The sequence below is a fragment of the Acipenser ruthenus genome, chromosome 1, assembly GCF_902713425.1.
Source record: "Acipenser ruthenus chromosome 1, fAciRut3.2 maternal haplotype, whole genome shotgun sequence".
Lineage (NCBI taxonomy): Eukaryota > Metazoa > Chordata > Actinopteri > Acipenseriformes > Acipenseridae > Acipenser > Acipenser ruthenus.
Genome location: NC_081189.1, coordinates 109,725,879 through 109,751,496, shown reverse-complemented (window position 1 = coordinate 109,751,496; position 25,618 = coordinate 109,725,879). Strand labels below are relative to the sequence as shown.

Sequence of the window (25,618 nt, the reverse complement as noted above, 5' to 3'; positions counted from 1 at the left end):
ACTGTGCTGTAATGGTCTAGGGCTGAGAAATAGTACTAAGTCAATTATTTCAGAAAGGTTCAATTAAAAATGGTTTGGTGACTAAACCAAGCAGACCTCTGAGCACTAGGCTTTAGGGGCCACTAAACCAGTTATGCGTTATTGCAATTAACACCATAAATCTTTTTAAATGTTTGAGTTGTGAATTACTCCCACTTTGTATTTATTTATTTATTTATTTATGAATACACTCATCAGGAAATAGAAAGTGAATGTGCACTGTTTTCCAGAAAAACAAACAATACCAACAATAAAATTACAAACAACCAGGAATTGAAAAGAAAACTTAAAATATATACAGTAGTGGTACAGGTACATTTTATTAGAATACCAAAGATAATTCCCTGAAAGAACTATAAAACAAAAGTTATTTAAACAAACTTAACAAATCCGAACAAGAACATTCTGTAAAAATAAATAGATAAATGAACACCACGAACGACACGTCAATGAATAAATCATTAAAATTACAATAAATACATAATTATTGAACCCATACTACTAAGCACAAAACAAACAGCGAACACATGTTTGGTATAATTGCTAAAAACCACTACTACATTTGCACGCCAACTTAAAAAACACAACTTGCATAGATATCACTAGTCGGGACCCGCCCAGTTGTGAACGAGTTAACGTAATAATATTGAACATACTGTACGCTACAAGGATTGGTATAAAAGTGCTCCCCTTGTGGCGGTAGTGACACAGAAATGAGTTTGATTCACACAGAGTCTTTCGTCCATAACAAGTGAACGTCAGTCAGAGAGTGTTTGTGTGTGAAGGAGAGCTACAATCTGCTGCTGCATGAACTCATAAACGTAGCACCATTTCTTACATAGAAACTCCACCGCCACGGCCAGCCATTACTGTAGGTACTGTCACATTTCTCGTTTATTTTATTGGATTTAGCAGAAACGGCGCTGCGTTTTATCCCCTGTGGTAAGAGTTTGGGAGGCTACAGCAGATTTTTTTTTTTTTTTTTTAATGTCGGAGGTCGCTGTCTGGTGGAAATAATGAGACGTCATTAATATGGCGCCAAAAGATTCAGTTCTGAGATATACAGCAAGCGACTGGTCCTGGAGTGTAAAAATTTCTTCAGTCAGAAAAAGTTACGTGCATTTTTAAACGACAGGGTCGGAGCTGTGTTGACAGTCGTTCCACAATACCGTTGGTTTTTGGGTTATATTTAATTTGGATTATTTTATCAGTCGTCTTTATAGTAAAAATGTTTTAAGGGACAAACTGGAATGATTTATTTATTTTTAATTATGAATGTAATGAAAATCTAAACGCACGATTTAGATGTAAAGTTGAGAGCTTTTTCATGTAACTTGTCAGAAAATGTTCTATGGGACCAAACAGTGTGTACAGTCTGAGATGACGCTCCTGTGTTGCCGAATCATGTGTGTTGGCACATGTTTTTAAGAAATATCCATGTCAGGGCGGAACAAACCGCTATTAAAGTAGTATATATTTAAACAGAAGTGGTGCAGTTCAGCGACAAAGTTGTTTTCTCCCTCAAGTAGACATACCTACGTATTAATTACATCTTCACTGTGCCCCCAAACCACACTTATTACCTAACATACTGCGGCGGACACGTGCACGCCTGTGTAACTAAGTGTAATGTTTCAGTGAACAGTAAGGGTTGGAAAATTACGGATGATGGGGATGCAAAAACCAGATACTGCAAGTTTGCACACCGATGGGCAGGTATGATCAAAGTAAACATCTGTAGTTTTGAAAATTTAAATAAAGGGTTTAAATAATAATGAATTAAAAAAAGAAGCTATTAATGGTTTAAAATTATTTGTTGAAGCAGTTTCGTTTTGAATCTGCGGTCACCGACGAATATAAATGTATGTGAGGTAATGGGAACAACGGAAAAATGGGTTGCATTTTTTGGAATTAATAGTTTGAAATGTGAGGGAGGTGTGGCTAAACTACTTAGTAACTAGCAGGTGCAATGTTGTGCTTTTACTACCAGTATTTTGTTAGTCTTCTGTAAAATGCCCGGTTTGATTATTCACATTCACCCTAAATTATTAAGGAATCGAGGGAATGTTTTGAGCGAAAAAATTATACAATGAATTAACTTCTTGGAGTGCTTTGTTTTTATAAAACGATACATATATTTGATGTTCATCCAGGTATTTGTAATTTTTTAATGTTTGAAATTACTGCGTAATTGCATTATATGTTTGTGATAAATCGGTAAATTGATTTTGTATATTCGGATTCCTAAAAAGTGTTCCACACTACAGGCCTTATCAGTTTTTAACCACCAGGTGGTATTTTATTATTGTAGTTAGTATAGGTAGGGCCTTGTGTCTCACTTGTCTTTTAACCTGTAATTTAGTCCTACAGCCCCAAGATGTCAATATAGCCTTCACAGTAAGCCACGTAATAAATGAACACTCATACCATTACCTTAGTTCACTATTTGAATTGGTCATCCTATTACTACAAAGTATTAGCAGATTCATAAACAGAATGCTACTGACATTTATTTAACCCTTACACTCTATGAATACGGAGACCAGGATTTTAAAATTGAGATTTTTTTCAATATTATTTCAGCGAAATTTAGCAGTACACTTTTATGCAAATCATTTCGTGAAAAAATAAATTACATTTTCTTTATCTGGATCTCACCGGTCACACATATATATTTGTCAACATTGTGTTTTTTTTAATGGATTTGCCGTTTCTGGCACCGATCCCTGAACAGTATGGATATTATAACAATGTATTGGAATCTGGGCATTTGATAAATTCTGTAACATACATAAGCTGTGTTGATTTGTTTTTTCTTTGTTTTGTTTTTAGAGATTTTGTTTTGTTCATAAGAAGCCCATAATTGTTGCATTTAAGAAAAAAAATCCCTTCTCAGTTCTTGTGCGTTATATTTTGATATTAAACTTAAGCACCGTCAGTTGATTAACGTGGTGTAGTGTTATTTTCTGGTACGCGGTAAGAAGTGGTACGCAGCACAACATTGGGTCTTGTAGATATTTTTTTTACTTCTGCAACTTTGTGGTGGAACTTCATTTAGTCTTGTTCGTCGTGAATTTTTTTTTTTTTTTTTTTTTTTTAGAGAATTTAAGATGCACTTTTTGAACCATTTTCCTTCTTAGAAAATAGCCTGTGTCTTAAATTTGAGTACAGTATAGTGATGCATGTGTTAAAGTCGCCAATAAAATATGTCGCAGCTCGAATACACAAACAGCAACGTGACAGACTGCCGAGAAAAGACGAACAAAAACATTACTGCCCGATCTCGAATCATTCATGGCATACAGGCAGCCCTTTTCAAAGAACCGTCATTATCTTCCATAGGAATACAAAGATAAGCTTTTACAATTGCAGCGTTTCTAACAAACAGAACCAGCTTTTTTGACATTCCAGGCAATACCACATTTCAAAATTGGGAGAAAAACAGGTGTGAGGGGTTGGAACAATAATCGATTATCGTGATATTATCGATAATGTTTTTGCATCGATAATTGTATTGCGTTGAAAAATAATTATCGATAATCATTTTATCGTTCGTTATCCACTATGATATGCTTGTCTGTAACAGTAACACTGCATTGAAGCAGTAAGACAGGACTTAACTGTCTGCGTGAGACGCAACACATGATCTGTGCACCTGCGTAGTGGGAAGTTGTAACATGTGACGTAAGATTCACCAAGTAAAGGCAAACGTTTGAGCTAATGGCGATGGCAACTGCAGAAACTACCAAACCCGAAAAGATTTTTTAAAAAAAGAAACAGCATCAGTCCAGTGTGGCAGTTTTTTTGGAGTGACAGAAAGTGATCCGCAAGGTAATAAGCCCGTCTGTATGCAGTGTGGAAAAGCTGATATTTTTTAATCGCAATTTATAATTTTTTTTTTTAAACACTTTTTTTAATAAGTAGCCTATATTTCAAAAGTTGAAAAGCTACCAAACAAACATTTGGTTATATTATTTGTGCTTTTTTGTAACCAACCATTGTTTCATAACTTTTATGAAAGATGCTGGTCTTTTTGAAAATTGTCTAGTTTTATTTCTTCTAAACTCGTAGAGGCAGTTGTCATATTGCTCAAGTATATATAGCTTTAAATTTTGATAAATTCCAAGACATTTTACATATGTTATTTTTTCAGCCGATAATCATGATTATCGTGATAATTTATAGCCGATAACTGAAAATGTCATTATCGTCCAACCCTAGTGAGTAATCTCCATGTTGCCTGATGTTGTCATGCTTGCTGTTGCTGAGATGTGTGATGCAGTAAGTGAGTGAGGGTTGACAGAGACACCATCTTAAGTACTATAGTACGCAGCACAATAAACAAGCTCTGTGGTTAATCTACAACAACCCTGTTTAGTGTCAGTTTTGTATGATACAACAGCATAAGTAAGGTTGTATCTTTGTAAATGCATATTTATTTGATGTTTTATTTTTTCCTCAAATTGAGGGTGGTAAATTTGGGCTGCGGCTTAAATTCAAAGGAATACGGTAATGGTAAATGTACCTCTGTTTGACAATAGGAAAACACCCATCAGATCACAAGTGATTGCATCGCTACCAAAATCTGACAGCGTACCACTTTCAATGTGTCAACATACCACTTTCTGACATTACACAGGTCAAGTTTTAGTACGTGTACCATATTCTGAAGATGTACCACCTTCTAACACTACACTGGTCGTCTTTCATGAATTGACATTGCTCTGAAAATATGGCCATATGAGAAACACTTCTGTCAGCATCCACATAATTGGTAACAACTGACAAATATATTTTAGCCTTTCTTGCTAAATTGGGAACTAGTTCTGCTTTTCTCCAAAAAATGTGGTCAAAGAAATTCCACTACCGTTTTCTTTTGCATATATTTGATATCCCTCCATTTCTGATTTACAGTAAGCATCACATTTAACGGGAGGGGTTCCAAACAACAAACATGTTAACTGCCTTCAGAAACTTGTGAGCTGGTTAAATAAAACATGGTTTTATTCTGCATTGATCAGGGTTGCAGTAGCTTGTCGATTTTTTTTTTTTTTTTTTTTTTTTAAGAAACTTTGTGGAAAGTTTTAACAACACACTGTTTGTTTATTCTACCAACTGTGCTGTGCAACTTTTATGCCAGTGCTCGGTATGTATTTATTAATTCTGCAACTTACGTTTGATGGATTCTAACGTTCTGACTTTCAGTGTGCAGCACACTAGGTGGATATTGCTGCGTGCAACCTCTGAAACAAATGCTTTTTGAGTTTGTTGGTGCATCTATTTGTTTTAAAACAGCAAGTCTCGAGGTAAGCAATTTCTGTAAATGCATCAATTTCTAGAATGGCAATTATTGTCCCTCTTAATTAGGGGGTGCTTTCTAATTAGCCAGAATGTAATGGGTTGATTTACTTAATTATTCTTTTGATCAGTTTAGCTGGAGTGGCTACACAGAGATCTGGAGGTTTAGGACTGAATTGCAGGTTAGTTATGTCGGTTTGCACTTTACAGGTGCAGAGTAGCAAATCAGCCATAGCCATACCGCTGAGTCGGGACCCACTGTGAAAAGAAGCTGTTTCTATTTTTCAAGTAGTACTTCGCAAGTTGAAACAAATGGTTGGTTTGGGAGGTTACATTACAATAGGTGGATCAGAGGTGAACTTTACTGTAGGGTGTTCACACTGACTCTCTTGTAATGCCTTTTATTCTGTGGAGCCCTGTGTCAGTTAAATAATTTTGAATTACAGAAAGACAAGGGCAGCTAGTTACACAATGGTAGAAGAACCATTGGTAATGGTACCACAGTTTGGTAACATTTTCACATATCCATGTGTCACAAAGGTATAAAATCTATTACCCTTATACATATTAGTAGCAGTGTAATTCCTTTTCTGGACTAATGTGCAGTACTTCTTACAAATCCATTGAACCCTGCATTGAGAATTCCTAACGAACCGTTGTTACTGAGACCTGAAGAGCAGATGGAAGTGTCTCGTAGGTCAGGGTGAAGAGACAAGGCTGTGAATAGGGTGCAGTGCTTATGCAGTGGGCAGTGTTGCATGGTGCTGAAGAGACAAGGCTGTGAATGGGATGCAGCGCTCATCATCCACGCTCCTGCAGTGTTGCATGGTGCTGAAGAGACAAGGCTGTGAATGGGATGCAGCGCTCATCATCCACGCTCCTGCATTGTTGCATGGTGCTGAAGAGACAAGGCTGTGAATGGGATGCAGCGCTCATCATCCACGCTCCTGCAGTGTTGCATGGTGCTGAAGAGACAAGGCTGTGAATGGGATGCAGCGCTCATCATCCACGCTCCTGCAGTGTTGCATGGTGCTGAAGAGACAAGGCTATGAATGGGATGCAGCGCTCATCATCCACGCTCATGCAGTGGGCAGTGTTGCATGGTGCTGTTATAGCTTCAGCTTCCTGCAGGGATAAGATGAGGTGAAAAGCTCTATAATTGCTTGTGCCAACAAGCCTGTTCTCTATTATATGCCATACTTTCTGAGCAGGAATGTTGTAATGAGGATTGTTTGTAGTTGCCCCCATTGCTTCCTATCATGTGGATTATTTGAATCCTGGTGTAAGGTGTTCCTGTTACCCCTCCCACACAGGCCCCTGGTAACCTGTTGTGACTCGGGAGCAATGCACTTCTGTCCTCTTGTCCTCCAGAGAATGCCTGAGTGAGCCCTGTAGCACTGCTGTTTGCATTATTGGTGTTTCACTGTAGTTCTGATCCTGTTCTTTGAATCCATGAAATATTTTTACAGCAGCGATGTTTTGTTGAAAGATAAGAGGGTGACAGATGCTTATAAACTCCTTAGTTGAGAGTGGCAAAGCATGGTTTTTAAGAAAGTTGTTATTATATTGTTAAATATTCGATCTGTGTGGGTTTTCAGGTACCAACAGGACTGTCCACGTGGCAGAGTGCACTCAAGGCCTGAACACAGGATTGTGATGTTGTGTTAATCTTTTCATGATTTAAAGACGCTGACACAGTTATTGTACGTACGTACGTACGGTACTTGTTTATACCTGCAGGTAAGTGCAGTAGACAGTCACAAGTTTCTAATGTTTAAAATGGTTAATTCTGTGTATTGCTTGTTTTTGTTTTTTCAGGATCCACTCCAGCACCTTTAGAACTCTTTGTTCAAGAGCTCTAAAGATTGTGACCTAAGCACGGTTCTTGTGTGCCTATAGGCTAGTGCAGGTTTGCTACTTGTGTGCTTATTACTTGTGCTGTAGGTTTCAAGTACCACCTCTGCATCATACTGTACTGAAGGAGTGAGGACCAGCGTTGTGTTACTGTTGCTGCTGCCGCCGTTCATTTTCAGCATTTTCTCCTCTTTTTATTTATTTTTTATTTATTTATTTTATTTTTTTTTCCCCCTGTAGATTGCCTGTTAATAACCCGAAGCAAACCATGAAGCGAAGCCGGCTTCCCAGCAGCAGTGAGGACTCTGACAATGGCAGTAAGTGTTCCTGGCACTTAAGATCGTTACATTTGTTTGATTCTTATCAGTAAAAAAATGGACAGTCCACCTGTTAACAGTATGTTTTTATCGCCTTGATAGAGAAATAATCGACAATGGCTGTCTGATAATTTATTTTTAGGTACATGTTATATAGTGTAAAACTGGGACAGGTGTGTTGCTAGAAGAACACCAGGGATTAGGTCCTTCAGGTTACATTAGATCAGTAAAAACTTGAGGCTGTGTGACTTGCTGTGCATGTATTTGAAAATATATATTGTAAGGTGATTATTGATAACCATTAATATCGATACTGTGTGCAGAATACACAGGGTGCTCCAATTCGTGTTTTCTATATCCTGTAATAAGCTAATCAGACTGGACAAAGTGAATGAGCACATCTTCAGTAGATTCCATCTTCCACACCTGATACCTTTAAAAACTCCATTGTTGTGTGGTTTTGAGGTTCCTTCACAAATGTTTTCTTTTGTACAATTCTGTTACATGAAACCTTTATGCCTTAAACTCTGTAAATTCCGCAAAGCCTATGATTCACAAAATGGAAAGGTCTCGGTGGAAACAATTTATGAACTGTATTAAGATGAAGCATGTGATAACAGTGAGGGTCTGGAACCAACTCCCCAGTAATGTTGTTGAAGCTGACACCCTGGGATCCTTCAAGAAGCTGCTTGATGAGATTCTGGGATCAATAGGCTACTAACAACCAAACGAGCAAGATGGGCTGAATGGCCTCCTCTCGTTTTGTAAACTTTCTTATGTTCTTATGACTACCATGTCAGCTATTTAAAGATATTTGCCATTTTGTGTGATGCTGGCAGGAGCAGGTTTCAAAATGGAGCTGGGTTACTCATAGGCAGTGTGGCGATGGCATGAATCACCCAGATTTCCTTCCATTGTCAGCAGCTCTGACTAGTGTGGATTGAGTGTACTCTACCTTATCTACCGCAAATGTGTATATATGTATTTTTTTGTAGCATTTGCACATGTTGCACATGAGTTAAGAATTGTGTTCTGCTGTCATGCAGGTCATTCTACCTCCTGGTCACAGCATTCCAAGTCTCAACAGAGGAGGAACTCCTGGTCCAGACATGAAGATAAACCATCTGAGGTTGGTTTGAGAATAACCTGTTTATTTTATTTATTTATTTATTTATTAATGAGCCAGTATCCTGTCCATATAAGTTATAACAATACCTGTAAGATGTACTGGACCTTGCTGTGCTGTTTCCTATCTTCCTGGATCACTTGAAATAACTTTCAGTACTTTCTCTGCAGTATGAACTGCATCGGGCAACTCCAATCTATCCCGAAGCTTGTTGATATATATTTACTTTTTTGACTGCAGCCTTTGAATTTGTGTCTTCATTCTTTCCAGTCAGGTAGTAGCATGCTGCACCGTGATAGGTCCGTTGTTGCACCTATTATTCTCACTTGAGTTCCCCCACGCTGTGAGTTTGACAGTGCCTCTAGTGCCTCTAGATAAATTACTTGTAAAAAATATTTAATTTTGTAGCAATTTGATACAAATATGTAACCAGTGAATTTACAAGGTTTCCCTCCTGCTGTTGGACAATACATATATCAAATGTCTGTCTCTTGTTGCAGGTGTTCAGAACAGACTTGATCACTGCTATGAAGGTGCATGATTCTTGCCAGCTGAACCCAGTCGAATACTACATCCTGGCAGACCCCTGGAGGCAGGAGTGGGAGAAGGGAGTCCAAGTGCCAGTCAGCCCCAAGTCCATTCCAGTGCCAGTCCTCAGGTACATAGCAGATTACGACAGCCAGTACACAGAGATAGGGAATCCTAGTTTTCAATGTTATAAATGTAATAGAAAATAAAAATGGATTGACCGTGTAGGTTTTTGGGTGCTGCAGGCAGTGGGGCATGTGTTTACTGTACTCAGACCACTTTGTCAAATAATTTGAATATAGGAAGCAAAATTTCCCACAAATGCCAGGAATGGTATCCATTTAACTCCAATGCAGAATAACTTGGCATGTAGATCATACCACAGGACATGCTGCATTGGAAATAGGGGAACTAATAAAAAAAATTGGTTATTTATATCCTTCGCTTGTGATAAGGTTGTTACTTGCACATTTTGGGCCTGATGGCCACTGCTGGAGAAGAGACAGCCTCCACCTGCATAAGTGTGATCAGTAGTATCTGATGGCATGATAGTTGCACATCCCCATCCGGGAAGCTTGTACGAGATGGCCAACCAGCCATCGCACCCGCCACTACTGTATTCTCCAAAATAACAATTTTTAGTGTTGTGATATAATGGAACACCCTCCTTCACTTGGACCCATGACTGAAGATGGGTTCCAGATGACAGAGACCTAACTCTTTGAGATATTCCCTTTGTACTCTTTACAGAGGTGTAATCTGTGATTCTCTAGGTGGAGTTCGAGCGTGGTTATTGTGTAAGAAAAATTAACCCTGACAGTTTTTTTGCAAAGATTCCGCTGCCAGTTTCAACGCCTTGAATTCATTTGAGGTAGTGACTTCATATTTGCAGGATTATACACGTCCTTCATGCCAACTGTGTTGCTGGCTGTGAAATTGACCTCTGACCAAATATGGCTGCCATAGGGTCATGCGATTTGTTTGAATTTACAGCTACATTGACAGTACAGTTTGAGTTATTCTTAATGTTTGGTAAACGGGTGTATTCTTTGATTTTCTTACACAAGTTCCATCACATAGAGTAAAGCATATGAATGTATTTGCTTCAGTGTCTTTGTTACTGTATTTTATTTATAATACTTGCACAAGAAATGAAAGTAGCCTATATTGAGCTGTGGTTTGAGGGCTACAATATGTCCCAAGTAGTTTATAAAGGCAAACAATATCTGACGTGCAGACCAATGTTTTTTTTTTTTTTTTTTTTTTTTTTTAAATATAGTTCTGTTTCCTGTAGAAAGTAGAACAATACTCTACAACAAAGATCTCTCTGAATTTTGGCAGATCTCATTTGTCATGTGGAGTGATGGGTTTGTGGAAAACAAGGGGAGATAAAAAAAACACTGCTTTGTTTTGGAAATCCCTTAGCACAAGTTACCGACTATATGAACCAGGGGATATATTAGTAGGGGCCTGTCTGTGCGTCATACTTACACTTTTACGTACGTGTGTGTGTGTGTGTGTGTGGTGGATGTAGGTCATTGAGGTCTAACGTCCTATTGCTAGCTCTGAATTTTGCTGGGAATGTATATTATTAACTCACTTGTTGATTCTGTCCCCCCCCACCCCAGAAGTGTGGCAGAGAAGGACAAGGCAAACATGTTTACTAGATCGAGGAAGTTAATACGCTCCTCTGGTTCTGAGCCACCCGAACTGGGGAACGTAGACATCTGTACCCTGGCCGACAGCATCTGTCGCTACGACCTGAATGAAACAGACGTAGCCTGGCTGGAGGTCATCAATGAGGAATTCAGGGAAATGGGTATGGCACTTTTACATTAAAAAAAAAAAAATAAATAATAATAATAATAATTCAAATATGGGTTAGTTACTGCTAGTAGTAAAAGTATATAGATCTGTGGTCTTCACTTAAATTTAGATTAGAATATGTTAGGGGTGTGTTATGGCCTTTATTCCCCTAACACAATTCTTCACCCTTTTCAGCAAAAGTAATCAAATCTAGACGCAAACTGCTCCTTCAGCAGTCCTATATTTTATTTTTTTGGTTTGTTTTTCTTCCCCACTGGCTTCCCTCTTTTTTTTAAAGTAAAAATAACCCTCCTATTTCTATACAATGAAAATCATGAAGTCACCAATGGCATGTGTTCCAGTAAGGGTTGTACAAGAATCAACACTGCTTCCAGCGTTTGTGCTGTGTTAACCTGGGCAGACAGCATGAAGAGGATTGCGCACGGCTCTGGTTACTTTGATCCCAGCTGGGACTGAGACTTCAGTCACTCTTACTCACGTAATTGCCTGCTGAAAAAAGCTGTGAGTGAGGACCAGTGCTGTAAGGGAGGGGGTGGGGGTGAGATAATGAATGCGTCTGTACTGAAAACTGCATTGCATAATTCTTTGTGGTCATTTTTTTTAAATATCTATATATAAACACTTGCGGTTTTGGTGCCTGTTGAGGGCTTGTAGCAAACCAAAGTTTAAAAAGTAAAAATTGACGAAATGCTGTTTTAAAAAAAAAATAAATAAAAAAAAAATAAATAAATAAAAATAAAAATAAAAATAAAAAAATTACTGAAGTATCCCCTCCTGAAAATGTGTGCAACAGCTGCTGACCTGTTGTTGACCAGCAAGAGATGGGAATTGGAAAGCAGGGGAGTTGGTTTCTTGCTGTGTAGCAGGTGAAATAGAAAACTCTCAGTGGTTTACAGGAATTTAGAAGCGATTTAAATCCATTTTCTTTTTCTGTCTTACCTTTTTATATGCATTAACAAAACTGGTAGTCAGTAGATACAGTACCAAGAAGCTACGATATATTATTTTTTGAACTTGAAAAATCTGTGTATTTGGAATTAAGAAAAAAAGACCCCCCCCCCCCCCCCCCAAATAAAAAAGACAATAACAAACATCACACAAATAAGAGCCAATTACATTGTTAAAAGCCTTTTAAGATGTGAGAAAAAAGGCAACGGGATAGATTTCTATAGGCTGTTTTAACAAAGATTTGGAATAAGACAAAGATTAGAAACCAGCTGTCTTGAGATCAGTAAATAGAAACCACTTCAAATATTCTGTTTTGAGTAATAAATCAAACCTCTTCCAGCTCTCAACACTAGTTTTTAGAGGTGAATTAGTAAACAAGACTCAAAGGATTACTGGTTGAGAAACATTTAAAAACCCAATTATGTAGAGGATTGTTCTGTAGAACCGCTGGTCGCTGAGTAAATGGAACTTTAAAGGAGGGTAAATGAGATCTCATTTCTCAGTAGTGTGCTCTTGTAATAATGGTGGGTTGAACATACCCAAGGAGAACGTGCTGTATCGGATTGAATTCTGCAGGTTTGCCAGAAGTGGATGAACTCACTATGGAAAGGGTCATGGAAGAATTTGAGAGGCGTTGTTATGACAACATGAACCACGCCATCGAGTCTGAGGAGGGGCTGGGCATCGAGTACGACGAAGATGTTGTTTGCGATGTCTGCCAGTCACCTGATGGGGAAGACGGGAACGAAATGGTCTTCTGTGACAAATGCAACATTTGTGTACACCAGGTATGCCAGCAATATAGTTAAAGTTACAGCCAATCGGATCTCTCCATTGTCGTAAGATATGTCAGTTCTGTAGTGTATGAAATTGAAGTAGTTTTTTAAGATGATTTAAAAAAAATAAAAAATAAATAAACATTCCATCACTATGCCAACCGTGGAGACTTCTTCAGATGAGAGCAAAGTAAAAAGAAAAAATGTCAAACTTTATTATCACCTAATTTATATTATATTAAGCCTAATTATGCTACACTTATTTTGACAGCCAGCATGTAGTGGTGACATCACAATAGCAACTTCACCAAGCTTTGAATTCAGAGCTCCCCACAGCAACGGCAATGTTTAATCCTTAAAACAAAAATAGTGAATACAGTAGACCCCTGTTAATCCGTTCAGATTGGAACCGATTTGAGCCCGAATTAGTGAAAAACACGGATTAGCCGAAATCGAGTTTACTGTTTGGGGAAATCCCTGTGCTATTAATTAAAAACTCGAAAAATACAATCCTACACATAAAATATGATGTCCCAACAATGATCAACATATATACTGTACATGTTGTTCAGAGGCAGAGAGATGGTTTAAAAGAAGTCACTGATCTTGAGTTGAATTGTCATAAGTGCTCTTCATATTCAGACTGCCAGGCTAAGAGTCCTAAATCTGCTTTCTGTTCGCTTGTCACTGGTTTCAGTAACTACAATACAGTACTGTCTGTTGGCTTGCAGTATACTGTACACAATTAAATTAAATGATGACAGTCTGCTTTCGCACAGATACACTGTTTTCTGCACTAATAAAGCGTGCGAATACCAGCTTCTGCATAGATCAGATGATTTCTACACTAAAGTACTGTATCAAACCACACGAAACAATCGAAACACGTATCATTGAAACACGGGTTACCGGGAGTGTACTGTGTAGCAAACTATCAGAAACAGTAAATGGTGAATTATGCGTGGTACAGTATGAAACAAAAAACGCTGTGGTCTTTCGTGAGCAACGTACATATTGATTGATTGATTTATTTTTCCAGTACCCATGTAGAACCGCTGTGTATCCTCTGTTCCAGAAAGTGGCAGCAGGCATTGATTAGCCCTGCTAAAAAAAATAAAAAATAAAAAATAAATAAAAAAATAAAAAAAAAATTCAAAAATTATATTTGAATGCAAAAGGTGGACTTGAAGGACAAAGTTAGTATTTCAGAGATTTGTTTAAATGTGTTTTTGTTTGAGAGCAGTGTTATGCAGTACTGTGGTGGTTTGGATCACTGATCTCCAGGGTTTACTGTGTTACTGTAAATCTCCTTCTGCAAATTCTTTGTATTTACAGTTTATTTGGAAAGTTTAATATCTGTCAGTGCATTTGTATTTCCTTATGAACAGAACTTGATTTTACAAACCTCTTGTAACTATTTGTTAGAGTAATTATAGGTGTCAAACTGTTAGCAGTGACCGCTCAACCTTGCAAAAAGTACAGCTGCTATTCCGATCACAGTTATTGCAGGCAAAATTTAAATGGAAGCCATCTTCATAGTACAATAAATAAATAAATAAAATAAATTCATAGTACACACACAATTCAGAATGCGTATGCATTCCAGAATGGCTGGAGGCAGATTTTTTTTTTAATGGTGCATAATTTCTAAATGAATAGTAACCGCCATCCTCCACTTCCCACCACCGACACACACACACACACATCATTTTCTTATTAATGTGTGAAATGCAAAGTTTGCGCTTCTGATGGAAAGCATGCATCTGGCAGACACGTGCCTCTGGAGTTACCGTACCTCGGATATCATTTTACCAGTCATTGATGCTTGCTTTACTTCTCATCTTCCTTGTGTGCAGCCGCAGTGCATTCCATTGTGACACTGTGTTTTTTTGGTTTGTGTGTTTTTCATTAAAGGCCTGCTACGGTATCCTGAAAGTGCCTGAAGGCAGCTGGTTGTGTCGCACCTGTGCTCTGGGCGTCCAGCCCAAGTGTTTACTCTGCCCTAAAAAGGGTGGGGCTATGAAACCAACACCCAGTGGAACAAAGTGGGTTCACGTCAGCTGTGCTTTGTGGATACCAGAGGTAAGGGGGCTATTGTAATGATGTACAGACAACGGAGGATCTAAGCTGTTCACTTACTTCTACTGTATTTCCATTGTATTTACACATGGTTTCACAGATCCTGATTTAATATGTAATATTGGACTGCCAACATCTGGTTTCACAGACCCTGGTTAGCACTAATCTTGGACTACCTAATGTTACTTTAGGTAAGGTTAATTCAAGATTAGTGATTTATCAGGGCCTGTGAAACCTTAGGTAAGGTGCAAGATTGAGCTAATCGGGGTCTGTTTAAACTAGCTTTTAGTACTGTAAATAATCCCATGTAATGTAGTTAAAGAGGTGGCTGTATTTAGATTTGCTGGTTTTTAACCTTAGTCTTACAGCTACCATGCAGAACCCATTTAATGTGGAATCTAATGCACTGGGTATAACCCAGTTGGGGTTGGGGATGGTAATTCTAATAGAAATCAGAAGCTTTTGGTTCCATGGTTCAAACTATTCTCTTTTTTTTTATTTTTTATAAAAACCCATTCACCCAAAGTACAGGATTTAACTTTGTTCCATAATAAGAAACCACAATTACAGCAGGCTTGCAAAAAGCCAACCACATAGTATTTGACTCATCCTGCCCCGAGGCAAGTGACTCTTAGTGAAACAATATAACACAAGTTTAATGTAGAGCAGCTGTTCGTTAAGGTTCTTTACTGTTGAATATCAGAGTCTTGTGTACATGTAATAGCAGAGCCTCATAGAAATGCATTCCTTGTACATGCATAAATTCATTTATGCGCCTTTGTGGATGTCACACTGTTAAGAAACCAGGCATTAAATATATGCATTAAAGCGCACTGGTTAAAACAACAAAGGCTGTTCAAAACTCTAGCAGCATGTGTGTTTATTAAGAGAAAGTACCAAACAATTGGCCTTGCTTTTATTGAAAATTCGGATTGAGAGGTGCTGCTGTAAATTAAATAGGCTTTCACATCTTGGGAGCAGGCACTTTGCTACTTGATTATAATTGTATTGGCATATATGAAAGATATATAACCATCCACTCAATATATCGAGGGCTGTGATATAGCGAGAGACCCATAGAGAAATAAGTAGGCTAACAAATGCTGTACAACCACTCCCTTGTTTTATCGGGGGCGTCAGGGTCCAGGATAAATCCTCAACGCAAAACACGCTTTTTCTCATTTCATATAAAAAGCAGCACACAGTTTTAATTTGTACTGCGGAGGGTAACTGCTAATTTCATGAGTGTTCCTCTCCTTTCTTGCGGCATTGAAAGAATCCATTCACAACATAGGAGGCTTGTTGCTAGGGAGCCGACGTCACTGTCACTGCCTTGTGACTTGCTGGTGCATTGCTGCCACATGTGAACACCTCATTGGCTAAAATTAAAACCGCTTCAGCAAGTAGAGATTTAATTTGCTTTGTGTTATTGTGTAATGTGTGTGTGATAACAGTACGATATTAATGCTTTGTTTTTAATTGTTTTGTATATTTTTGTTTGATATACAGTATGAAATAAACAGTAATTGTAAATGAATTTGCCTATGTATATTGCAGCTAAGGCATATGCAGTTAGACAGTAAAAATGGGGAGCCAACTCCAGGACCGATATATCTGAATCCGCAGTATAGCGAAGGGCAATATAACGACAATTTCTTATTTTAAAATTGTGTTCTTTAGAATTGATTGTAAGTACAACATGTATTTTTTTATGTTTGCTTTACTCATTGTGAGGATAATTGTAGTACATAGTTGTGTAGTACTATTTAAGCCTACTCCCTTTTTTTTTTACACACGCATGAAGTAAACAATTCTATGTTTGGGTATTTTGTGTTTCTCATGTTCATTTTTTAACACTTGACATTTAAAACACATGTATTTCAGTGCCATATGTGTACAACTACAGTATATATTGTTGTTCCATACACTTAGAGTGGCTTTTTGCTTATTGGCAACTTTCGGTTAATGACAACTTTTTGCTGGGAACCGAGAGGTTGTTAATAAGCGACATCTACTGTGTGTGTGTCTATGGCATATAACATTTATTTTTCCCTGCAAACACAGTGCATTAATGTCAGTTGTAGTACTTCAGAAGAATATTCTGCCATAACACGGTTAGCAGTCATCCTTTCTCCACTTACAACTTGAGCCAAAATAGCAGCCAAATACACTGAAATGTGAAAATAAAAAAATAAAAATTACACAAACCATTTAAATACAGTTCATACAGCTTCACAATGTCTGGGGTGTTTCTAGGGCCATAAACTTGAATCGCTTTCTATTTTGAATCGTTGTTGTTGATGACTACTTTAATAAAAGCAGTGTAAATATTGTGTGTTGTTTTTCAATGCAGGTGAGCATCGGAAGCCCAGAGAAGATGGAGCCCATCACAAAGGTGTCGCACATCCCTAACAGTCGATGGGCATTGGTGTGTCACCTGTGCAAGGAGAAGTCAGGAGCCTGTATACAGGTTCGGAAACTACTTGAATACATTGCACCTCTTCAAACTTTTTATTGTTTGTGATTGGTTTATTTTATGCATCCTAAATGCACTGTTGGCAAATACACTTTTTTTTCTAAAATTACCACAGTGTACGCAGAATAATATTATATTAACTTGTACTTGGGCAAAAACAGGCTGCTTTTTATATGGTAAAAACTTGTTTAGTCACACATGAGTAAATGAGGACAAAGTGATAAAGCCTCATCCATTTCCTTTTGTCTAGCATACATCAAAGAACTTAATTTCCTACTTAACCACTTAGATTGAAATAGGGAAGTACAGCTTGACTCTGACAGCTGCAGAAATGATGTAGTCCCCTGTTAAATTAGAGAATTAAAAATACATATATACAATTATATGAACATTGTAAAACTGTCTGCTTTGAATTTGCATTGGACCTGAATAACTGCATGTTGATGCTTCTCTTTCTTGGATAGTCTTATTTTGATATAAGTAACCTATTAGGGAATGTTCTGTAATATTACTTCACAGCACACAGTGCTGCAGAATGAACTTGGATGAACCAGCTGTCATAGCAACAGGTGCTCCTATTCACTCAAGATTGTTTCCTGTATCTTAGAATGAGCTCACACCAGTATGTGTGTATTCACATGCACTACTGTAGTAAATCATTACTTAATTCATTTTTAATACAGATAATAGAATAACATCTACAATAACAGCTGTCAGGACTGCCACTTGTTTAAAATGACTGACATTTGAGGGATAGCCTATTTACGTAAGTGTGTGTGTGCACAGATGGGTGGTGTTTTGTTCAACCCCTATATGTTTCTGTTTAAGAAAACAGTGGGGGTTCGCAATGTGTATATACTATGAACATGAGCTAGCTATGAGGTGCAGTGCTTTGGTGTTGCTTGACGATTTGATAATTCACAATTCAGTTCATAACACCATGTTACCAGAACGTTGTACACATACTGTACAGTGAAATCTCTCAATTAAGACTACCAAAGTAAAAACAGTGGGGGTTAGCAATGTTAAGAATAAAGTAAACATGAGCTAGTTATGTGGTGCAGTGCTTCCACGTTCTATGTTTAGTGTGTAGATACCGGAACATTGTACGGTGGAATCCCTCGATTATAACCACCAAACTAACCAAGTGAAAAAATGCGTGTCCAAAGTAAAGGTAGTTGATTTAACATTTAATCACATGTAAGGATATCCTGGGATCTTTTTTCTTTTTTTTCTTTTTTTTTTTTTTTTTAATAATTTCAACAAAATGCTTGCCAAAAATGTTGTAATTCATCGTGTTTTTATTCCTTTGCATTAATCAGTGTTTGTATTACTGTATGTGCCTTTTTGCAGTGCTCTGCGAAGAACTGCCGAACTGCATTCCACGTGACATGTGCGTTCCAGTGCTGCTTGGAGATGAAGACCCTCCTGGAGGACAATGACGAGGTGAAGTTTAAGTCCTTCTGCCTGAAGCACAGCGACAAGCCGGAGACAGAGGGGTGCTCGGAGGAGGAGGAGGAGGAGGAGGAAGCCGAGGAGGAGAGGGTAGCGGTGCTGAACCCCAACCAGCAGAGCATGAGCCAGCGAAAGCAGAAACTGCAGCAGCTGGAGGAGGAGTTCTTCAAGTTTGCCAACTCAGGCGAGGTGGCGCAGTCCCTCCGGCTGCCAGAGGAGCAGGTGGACTTCATTTACCAGTACTGGAAACTCAAGAGGAAGACAAGCTTCAACAAGCCGCTCATCACTCCCAAGAGGGATGAGGAGGACAACCTGGCCAAGCAGGAGCAGGACGTGCTGTTCAGGAGGCTGCAGCTCTTCACACACCTCCGGCAAGACCTGGAGCGGGTACGTAAGGCCAGGCATCAAGAACAGGGAAGAAACCAACCGGACAGCTGCAGCAGCTGGGCTTTTAGACAGGATAGTAATGTTCCAGCTTACAGACAGATCCATCACGCACAGTCTTCAAAATAAATAAAAACAAACAACAAAAATACTCGCCCAAAAAATCAGCTAGTTTGCTTGTATAGTTTTGAATTGATGTCTGGGTATTTGTTTTTGAGTGAGTGTGATGGAAGAACATTCTCCATTGCTTAGAATTTCTGGAAGTCAGGAGGAGGAGAGATCTAATAGGTCTACACAGATGAGGTAAATTCTGATTACTGACACAATCTTTTTTTAACTTTGACTTGTATAGATAAAACTGCAGTATTACACTGCTGTGCAAAAGTCTTAGACATGTTGCATTTTTCTACTCTGATGCATTATGAGCGTCAACAATTTACTCAAAGCCTCCACTAGTGTTTTCTACTATTATAACAACCTTGACTTGCATAAAGAAGGAAAAACATTGAGTGAAATGAGCTTGCATCACTCGATTTTCAAGGTGTGGTATCCGAAGCATAATCAAGTACAGAGAAACATCATCTGTAATTGACAAACGCAGGACTGGAAGACCCAAAAAGCTGACCAACAAGGATGAGCAATACTTGAAGATAATATCCTTAAGGAATATAAAAGAAGACAGGCGTTGAATTGACAACAGAACTGGCAGAAGACACAGGTGAGGTTGTCCATCAAATCAACAGTACGAAGGTCACTCTTGAAATCAGGACTTAAAGGGTGTTGCAGTAAGAATACCTCTTAAGAAAGGGGAACAAGACTAAAATGCTTAAATATGCACAAGACCACAGAAATGAGACTACGGAACAATGGTCAAAGGTGCTTTGGACTGTTGATGGATGAACAATGACACCTGTGCCTTCTGCCAGTTCTGTTGTCAGTTTAACGCTTGTCTTTTTATTCCTTAAGGATATTATCTTCAAGTATTGCTCATCCTTGATTATGCTTTGGATACCACACCTTGAAATTCAAGCGATGCAAGCTATTTCACTCGGTGTTTTTCCTTCTTTATGCAAGTCAAGGTTGTTATAATAGTAGAAAACACTAGTGGAGGCTTTGAGTAAATTGTTGATACTCATAATGCATCAGAGTAGAAAAATGCAACATGTCAAGATTTTTGCACAGCAGTGTATATGTTTTATTTTTTTATTTTTTATATATAGCTAGACCAGTGCCAGTCTCAAATGATTAAACTTCCATGTGGTTATAATACATACAAATCTGCATTTATTATAACCCACTCCCGAAGTGACTTTGCAGAGATGCACTAAAACAAAAAAGAAAGATGAAATCTCAGGCTCTTAGTAATTGGCTTTGAAATATTGAACCCAGAAAATAGTAGTGCTTGCAGGCTCATCTCTACAGCGATGAAACTGGCTCTAAGAATAGCAGGTCTGTCTTTTCTTGATCTGTCTGCCACCTGATTGTAGCAGCAGCTAGAAACAGTGTGTGCAAAATAGGAGACAGTTCAGTAAACTAATAGTCCTGGACTTGATAGCTACATGGAGATGTCTTTTTACATTACTTATTTAATTGTCTTTTAATCAGAAACTGTTTTTTTAACCTAATGACATCTAGCATGTCTATTAAAAGTAACTATGTGTCTAAGGACTTTGCAAAAAGTTGAACCGATTCTCTCTCGCACCCAGTAACAGTTTGGATTTAAAACAAAGTGCGCCCCATTGGTAATAGCTAAGAATATTTTACATTGCAGCTGGTGATTGGTGATTTATTTATTTATTTTTTCAATTCAATTCACAATCATAGAAAGTTGTGGAGGGGAACAAACTTTCTTGATTATTCACAATGTTTTCACTCGTGACATTACATTTATTATTATTATTTTTTTATGAGGAATCATTTGATTTTATTAAACTGTTCTTGATCGATGTTTGTTTGGTTAACAGCTAGTGCTGCACAAACCGGTTATTCGATTATTGGGATAAGGCTCTCCACATAAATCAGATGCGGACAGTCATGTAAGAGTCATTGGTGTTGATTGGGCTAGTTTACCATTCAACGTGAAACCAGTGAAGAAACAGCTGCTTGGATTTGTGGTGATTTCTGCTTTTTAAAGACCGCAATCCACACAAATACAAGCAGCTGTTTATTCACTTGTTTCACTTGGATTGGTAAATCAGTCCAGTCATCACCAATTACCCTTGCCTGTGGAGTGCTTGATCCAAAATAATTAGATTGTGCAGTACTATCAACAACTGTCTGAAAGCTTCATGTGTACCAACCAGTCAGAGTTAAAGCTTTCACTGACAGAAGCTCTGCTACTTATCAACAGATGGATTAATTCATCAGCCCTACTTTCTCGGTTCTGACCTGAGGCGGCACATGCAGAAATTATTAACCTCCTCAGACTTGCATTTCTTGACTTTCCCAGCTAGAACACATGAGGCACTCGCAGAGTTCTGGCTCCTGACCTACTGCAACTGGATTATTATTATTTTTTTCTCTCCAGCAAATGGGGACAAAATACATCTTCATGTACTTTCCCACTTTCAGTTTCAGTGTGGCATTTGTCTATCAGTGCCTTTCCGTGCACAAAAAAAAAGTTAGTCTTTTTTTATTCCATCTAATGAAAACTGAAACTTAGTGATTACATTGGCTGAAGCTGTTTTTGTGGAGATTGTGCAAGTGAGATATCGGAATGTTTTTAAACACCAGCCAACAAATATGATTAGCTATAGTCGCTTTCAAAATGCAGTACTTTACATGGTCCTAAACTTGCAGCTGACTGATACTTCATCAGTATTCTAATACTAATTTAAACCTGCCTTGACATCTGATGATTAGGCTACAGTAGCCTTAAAGGGCAGAAGCAGAAATTGAAAGCGATAGACTGGGCAGGAGAAACCCAAGGAAGAGAATCACAGCAAGTCAAACTGAATTACTGTCGTTTTTATTGTTTTATATATAGATTGCATAATGATGGAAATCCAGGAACAGGTTTAAGCAAGTTGGGAGAGGGGAGGGGGGGAGAGAAGGGAGGAGGAGGAGGGGGGAGGGAGGGGGAGGGAGGAGGGAGGAGGGAGGGGGGGGGAGAGGAGGGAGGGGGGGGGAGAGGAGGGAGGAGGGAGGGGGGGGGAGAGGAGGGAGGAGGGAGGGGGGGGGAGAGGAGGGAGGGGGGGGGAGAGGAGGGAGGAGGGAGGGGGGGGAGAGGAGGGAGGAGGGAGGGGGGGGAGAGGAGGGAGGAGGAGGAGGGGGTGGAGAGGAGGGAGGAGGAGGAGGGGGTGGAGAGGAGGGAGGAGGAGGAGGGGGGGGGAGAGGAGGGAGGAGGAGGAGGGGGGGGAGAGGAGTTAGATATATTCACAAGTATCAAGAAAAGTTGCAAAACCGTGCAGGAGATCTGTTAAAATAGACTTTTGAGGTGTAGTGTATTTAAGTTTGAAAAAAATATCAGGGAGGATACAAACAGTATACAGAATGACATTGGCTGTGCATGCAAAGTAGAGAGGATTTCACCATCAGTAAAGAAGAGGCATTTAAAAACACAATTTCAATAAGCTAGGACTTGGAGTCCTATAGGTATGTTGTTACCCAGAATGTCATTCATTTACTAACAATGCAGAATGATTAGGTGAGAGATTTGTTCTTTAATTTACCCCATAAAAATGGGTTTCTGAAAAGGTGACTGGCAAGACTGGTGTCACATTGAATTGTCAGTCACAGTCCCAGACATTAAAATGAAAAACAATTGGCAATAAATCTATAACATTCAGGTATCAGCCCTGCAATGATTTTTATATAGAAGAAGGGATGATTTTCTGTTCAGGGGATATCAAGATATTTCGTAAGAAAGCAGGTAGGTAACTGGAAGAAATGGGAGTTCATAATATTGATTTTGTACAGATACTCAAATGATTGTATCGCCGATAAATTGAAAGTATACAATAACATATATACAGTAACATTCCCAATCCAGAAACCTAGAAACGTTATACAATGCTGCCTTTAAATATACAGCGTACTTTACAGTGCTGTGTTTTGTAAATACTGTACCAGTGATAGAGGGGCTGAAGGTGCATTGTGCATTTTGTTTAACAACTGGGTGGAAAAGCATTGCTCGCAACATGACAAGTTTTTGTTTGGAGGTCTGAGAAGTGCTATAGAATACAGTGTCGTTTTTTATAACACTATTATGGCAGCTCTATTTATCAATATTGGTTGTGCTCAGATATTCCCTTTTATCAGGTGATTAAATTGCCAGGGACATGCAGCTGGGCACATTGTAAACCTACCAGTCAAGGGAGCTCAAAATAACCAGGAGAGCATTTCATCAAAATGCCTTATCCCTGGTGTGTGCGCTTCCAGATAAAATCACTCCCATATAAAGCTAGTAAAGCAGGGCTTGTGTGTGGATGCCTGCACTGGGAATATGACATTTAATCCAAACTATCTCCAGGTTATTCTTAGCTTGTGCGAAAAAATATGTATGGAATGCGCTTATGTTGAAAAAGATATCAAAGGGATGTGTGAAGTGTAACTACAGTGCACTTCTAAATGCTACACGGGTACTGATCGAGTAGACACACTTTGTTCTTTTTTGCTCTTAGCAGCTAAATAAATGCAGAAATAAACTCTGATCTGAATATATAATAAAAGATTGATCTTACTTTAACCAGTAAGATAAATAATTGTTTTGACCAAGTGTTATCAAGAGCGAAACCTTTGTTTTTTTGTTTTTTTAGGTTCGAAATCTCACGTACATGGTGACGAGAAGAGAAAAGATGAAGAGATCTGTGTGCAGAGTACAGGAGCAGGTCTTCCATCATCACATCAAATTGCTGGAGGAGGAGCAGCTTGCAGGTAGGCAGGCTTGGGGACTTCGTGATGGGAGCCGGGGGTAGGACTGCAGGTGTTGGCTGAGAACACTTAGTCTTGAGTCGGTTCTGGACAGGGTTGGGCTCAGTTCCTTTTTCAATTCCAATTCTATTTCCAGTGCCTTTTTAAAATCAATTCCAAATTCCAATTCCCATTCTCTTTTAATCATTTCCAACACATCATTGATCACAATTGCAATTAGTGTTCTGTTAAAATGAGATTCTCACAGTGGAAACAAATTGAAGTCACTGTTAGTCTATGAAATTATCTTCAAATGAAAGCAGTTGAACAATCAACAAATAACAGGTCTCTAAAATATTAATCCCAATGAAGGATGTATAGATAAAGATGAGATGTGATACCTTTTATTGGACTAAATAAACAATAATTAATCACAAGCTTTCAAGACCTCAAAGGTCTCTCTGAGTTGAAAGTAGGCAGGATTGATATGGCTACCATTTCATCTGTCAGCTTCGAAGGTATTGTATTTGGAATTGGGAATTGCTTTTAAAAATTAATTGGAAATAGAATTGGAATTGAAAAACAGGAATTGACCCTAACCCTGGTCCTGGAGCACCTATGTGGTCTAGACCTACCTAGTTGATGGATCCCCCCCCCCCCCCCCCCCAGCCATTTAGTGTGATGTGCACTAAGTGGCTCACACGACTGCACTTCAGGTGAGTGTAAAGCACTTTGAGATGGTAAAAGATCATTTAAGTGTCTCTGTGAAGGCAGTGTGTTTTTGTAGACCCACTGTTGTGTCAGTGACCAAATATGGCTGCCATATGGAGACAGTACATTTTGAATTATTGTTTTCAGAATTGGTGCACAGCTGTATTCTATTTTCCGCAGTTCTATTATTTGTCTTTACAAACCATCTGATTTTCCCACTTCCTGTTAAACACCTGGGTATAAGCCTGGGAGGTTATTTATTTATTTTTTTTTCACAAAAACACATTTGGTAGTGACCTCATGGCAATCAATGTGCAACAGGTATGTTTAAAAGAAAAGAGTAAACAAATGAAAAAAGAAAGAATGCACACTTACATGCTGAATACAGTAATTGCATGTCCTTTCTCTTGAAAAAACTATCCAGCATAGATTGCTCCTCACGCCTGTTACCTGGTTGCAGTTTGTGTGAAGATGACGGACAGGCAACGATTGCATTTGTCGTGATTGTTCTAATAGGGCTAATTTGCATTGAAAAAATCGGTTCTTGCTGTTGGGATCGTTAAAAATGGGTGTAGTTATAAGAAGGGTTTGTTATAGTGAAGTTAGCCTGTATCTATATGTCTGATTCTGCTGAGTCGCGTAAAGTTGATATTAAGGCAAAAGTGGGGGAGGGGCATTGACTGAAATAACAAGCAATATTCTGTAATATTTAACATTAGCTAGATTACTTTAGAATTAGGCATGTTTAAAATTCAAAAGTCACAGCACACAGTTATGTTAAAGAATCAAGAAGTGCAGTTAACATTTATTAAATGGTGAAATACAAAGTAAACGGTTTGCCTGAAAAAAGGGTGCTGCATCCACTGTAGGCATTCAATACATGTATTCATTAAAATAGCTAAGTGCTTTCTTCCACAGCAATATGTAAGAAACTAAAACATGCTGTATT

General features: G+C 38.5%; 1 protein-coding gene across 5 annotated transcripts in view; it reads left to right on the top strand.

Annotated features, from left to right (window-relative positions):
- Nucleotides 1–747: 747 nt before the first annotated feature.
- LOC117421105 (protein Jade-1-like) overlaps nt 748–25,618 on the top strand; it is a 28,119-nt gene continuing 3,248 nt past the window's right edge. The window contains exons 1-11 of one of the 5 annotated variants that reach the window (XM_059033714.1): nt 1,159–1,755; nt 6,936–7,077; nt 7,432–7,508; nt 8,555–8,637; nt 9,135–9,292; nt 10,791–10,981; nt 12,514–12,725; nt 14,628–14,795; nt 17,146–17,262; nt 18,622–19,110; nt 23,865–23,982. In XM_059033714.1, coding sequence (XP_058889697.1) covers nt 7,460–7,508; nt 8,555–8,637; nt 9,135–9,292; nt 10,791–10,981; nt 12,514–12,725; nt 14,628–14,795; nt 17,146–17,262; nt 18,622–19,110; nt 23,865–23,982 — 1,585 coding nt within the window. In that variant the 5' untranslated portion in view covers nt 1,159–1,755; nt 6,936–7,077; nt 7,432–7,459. The other 4 variants (XM_034920568.2, XM_034920565.2, XM_059033719.1 and 1 more) reach the window with 4 other exon arrangements.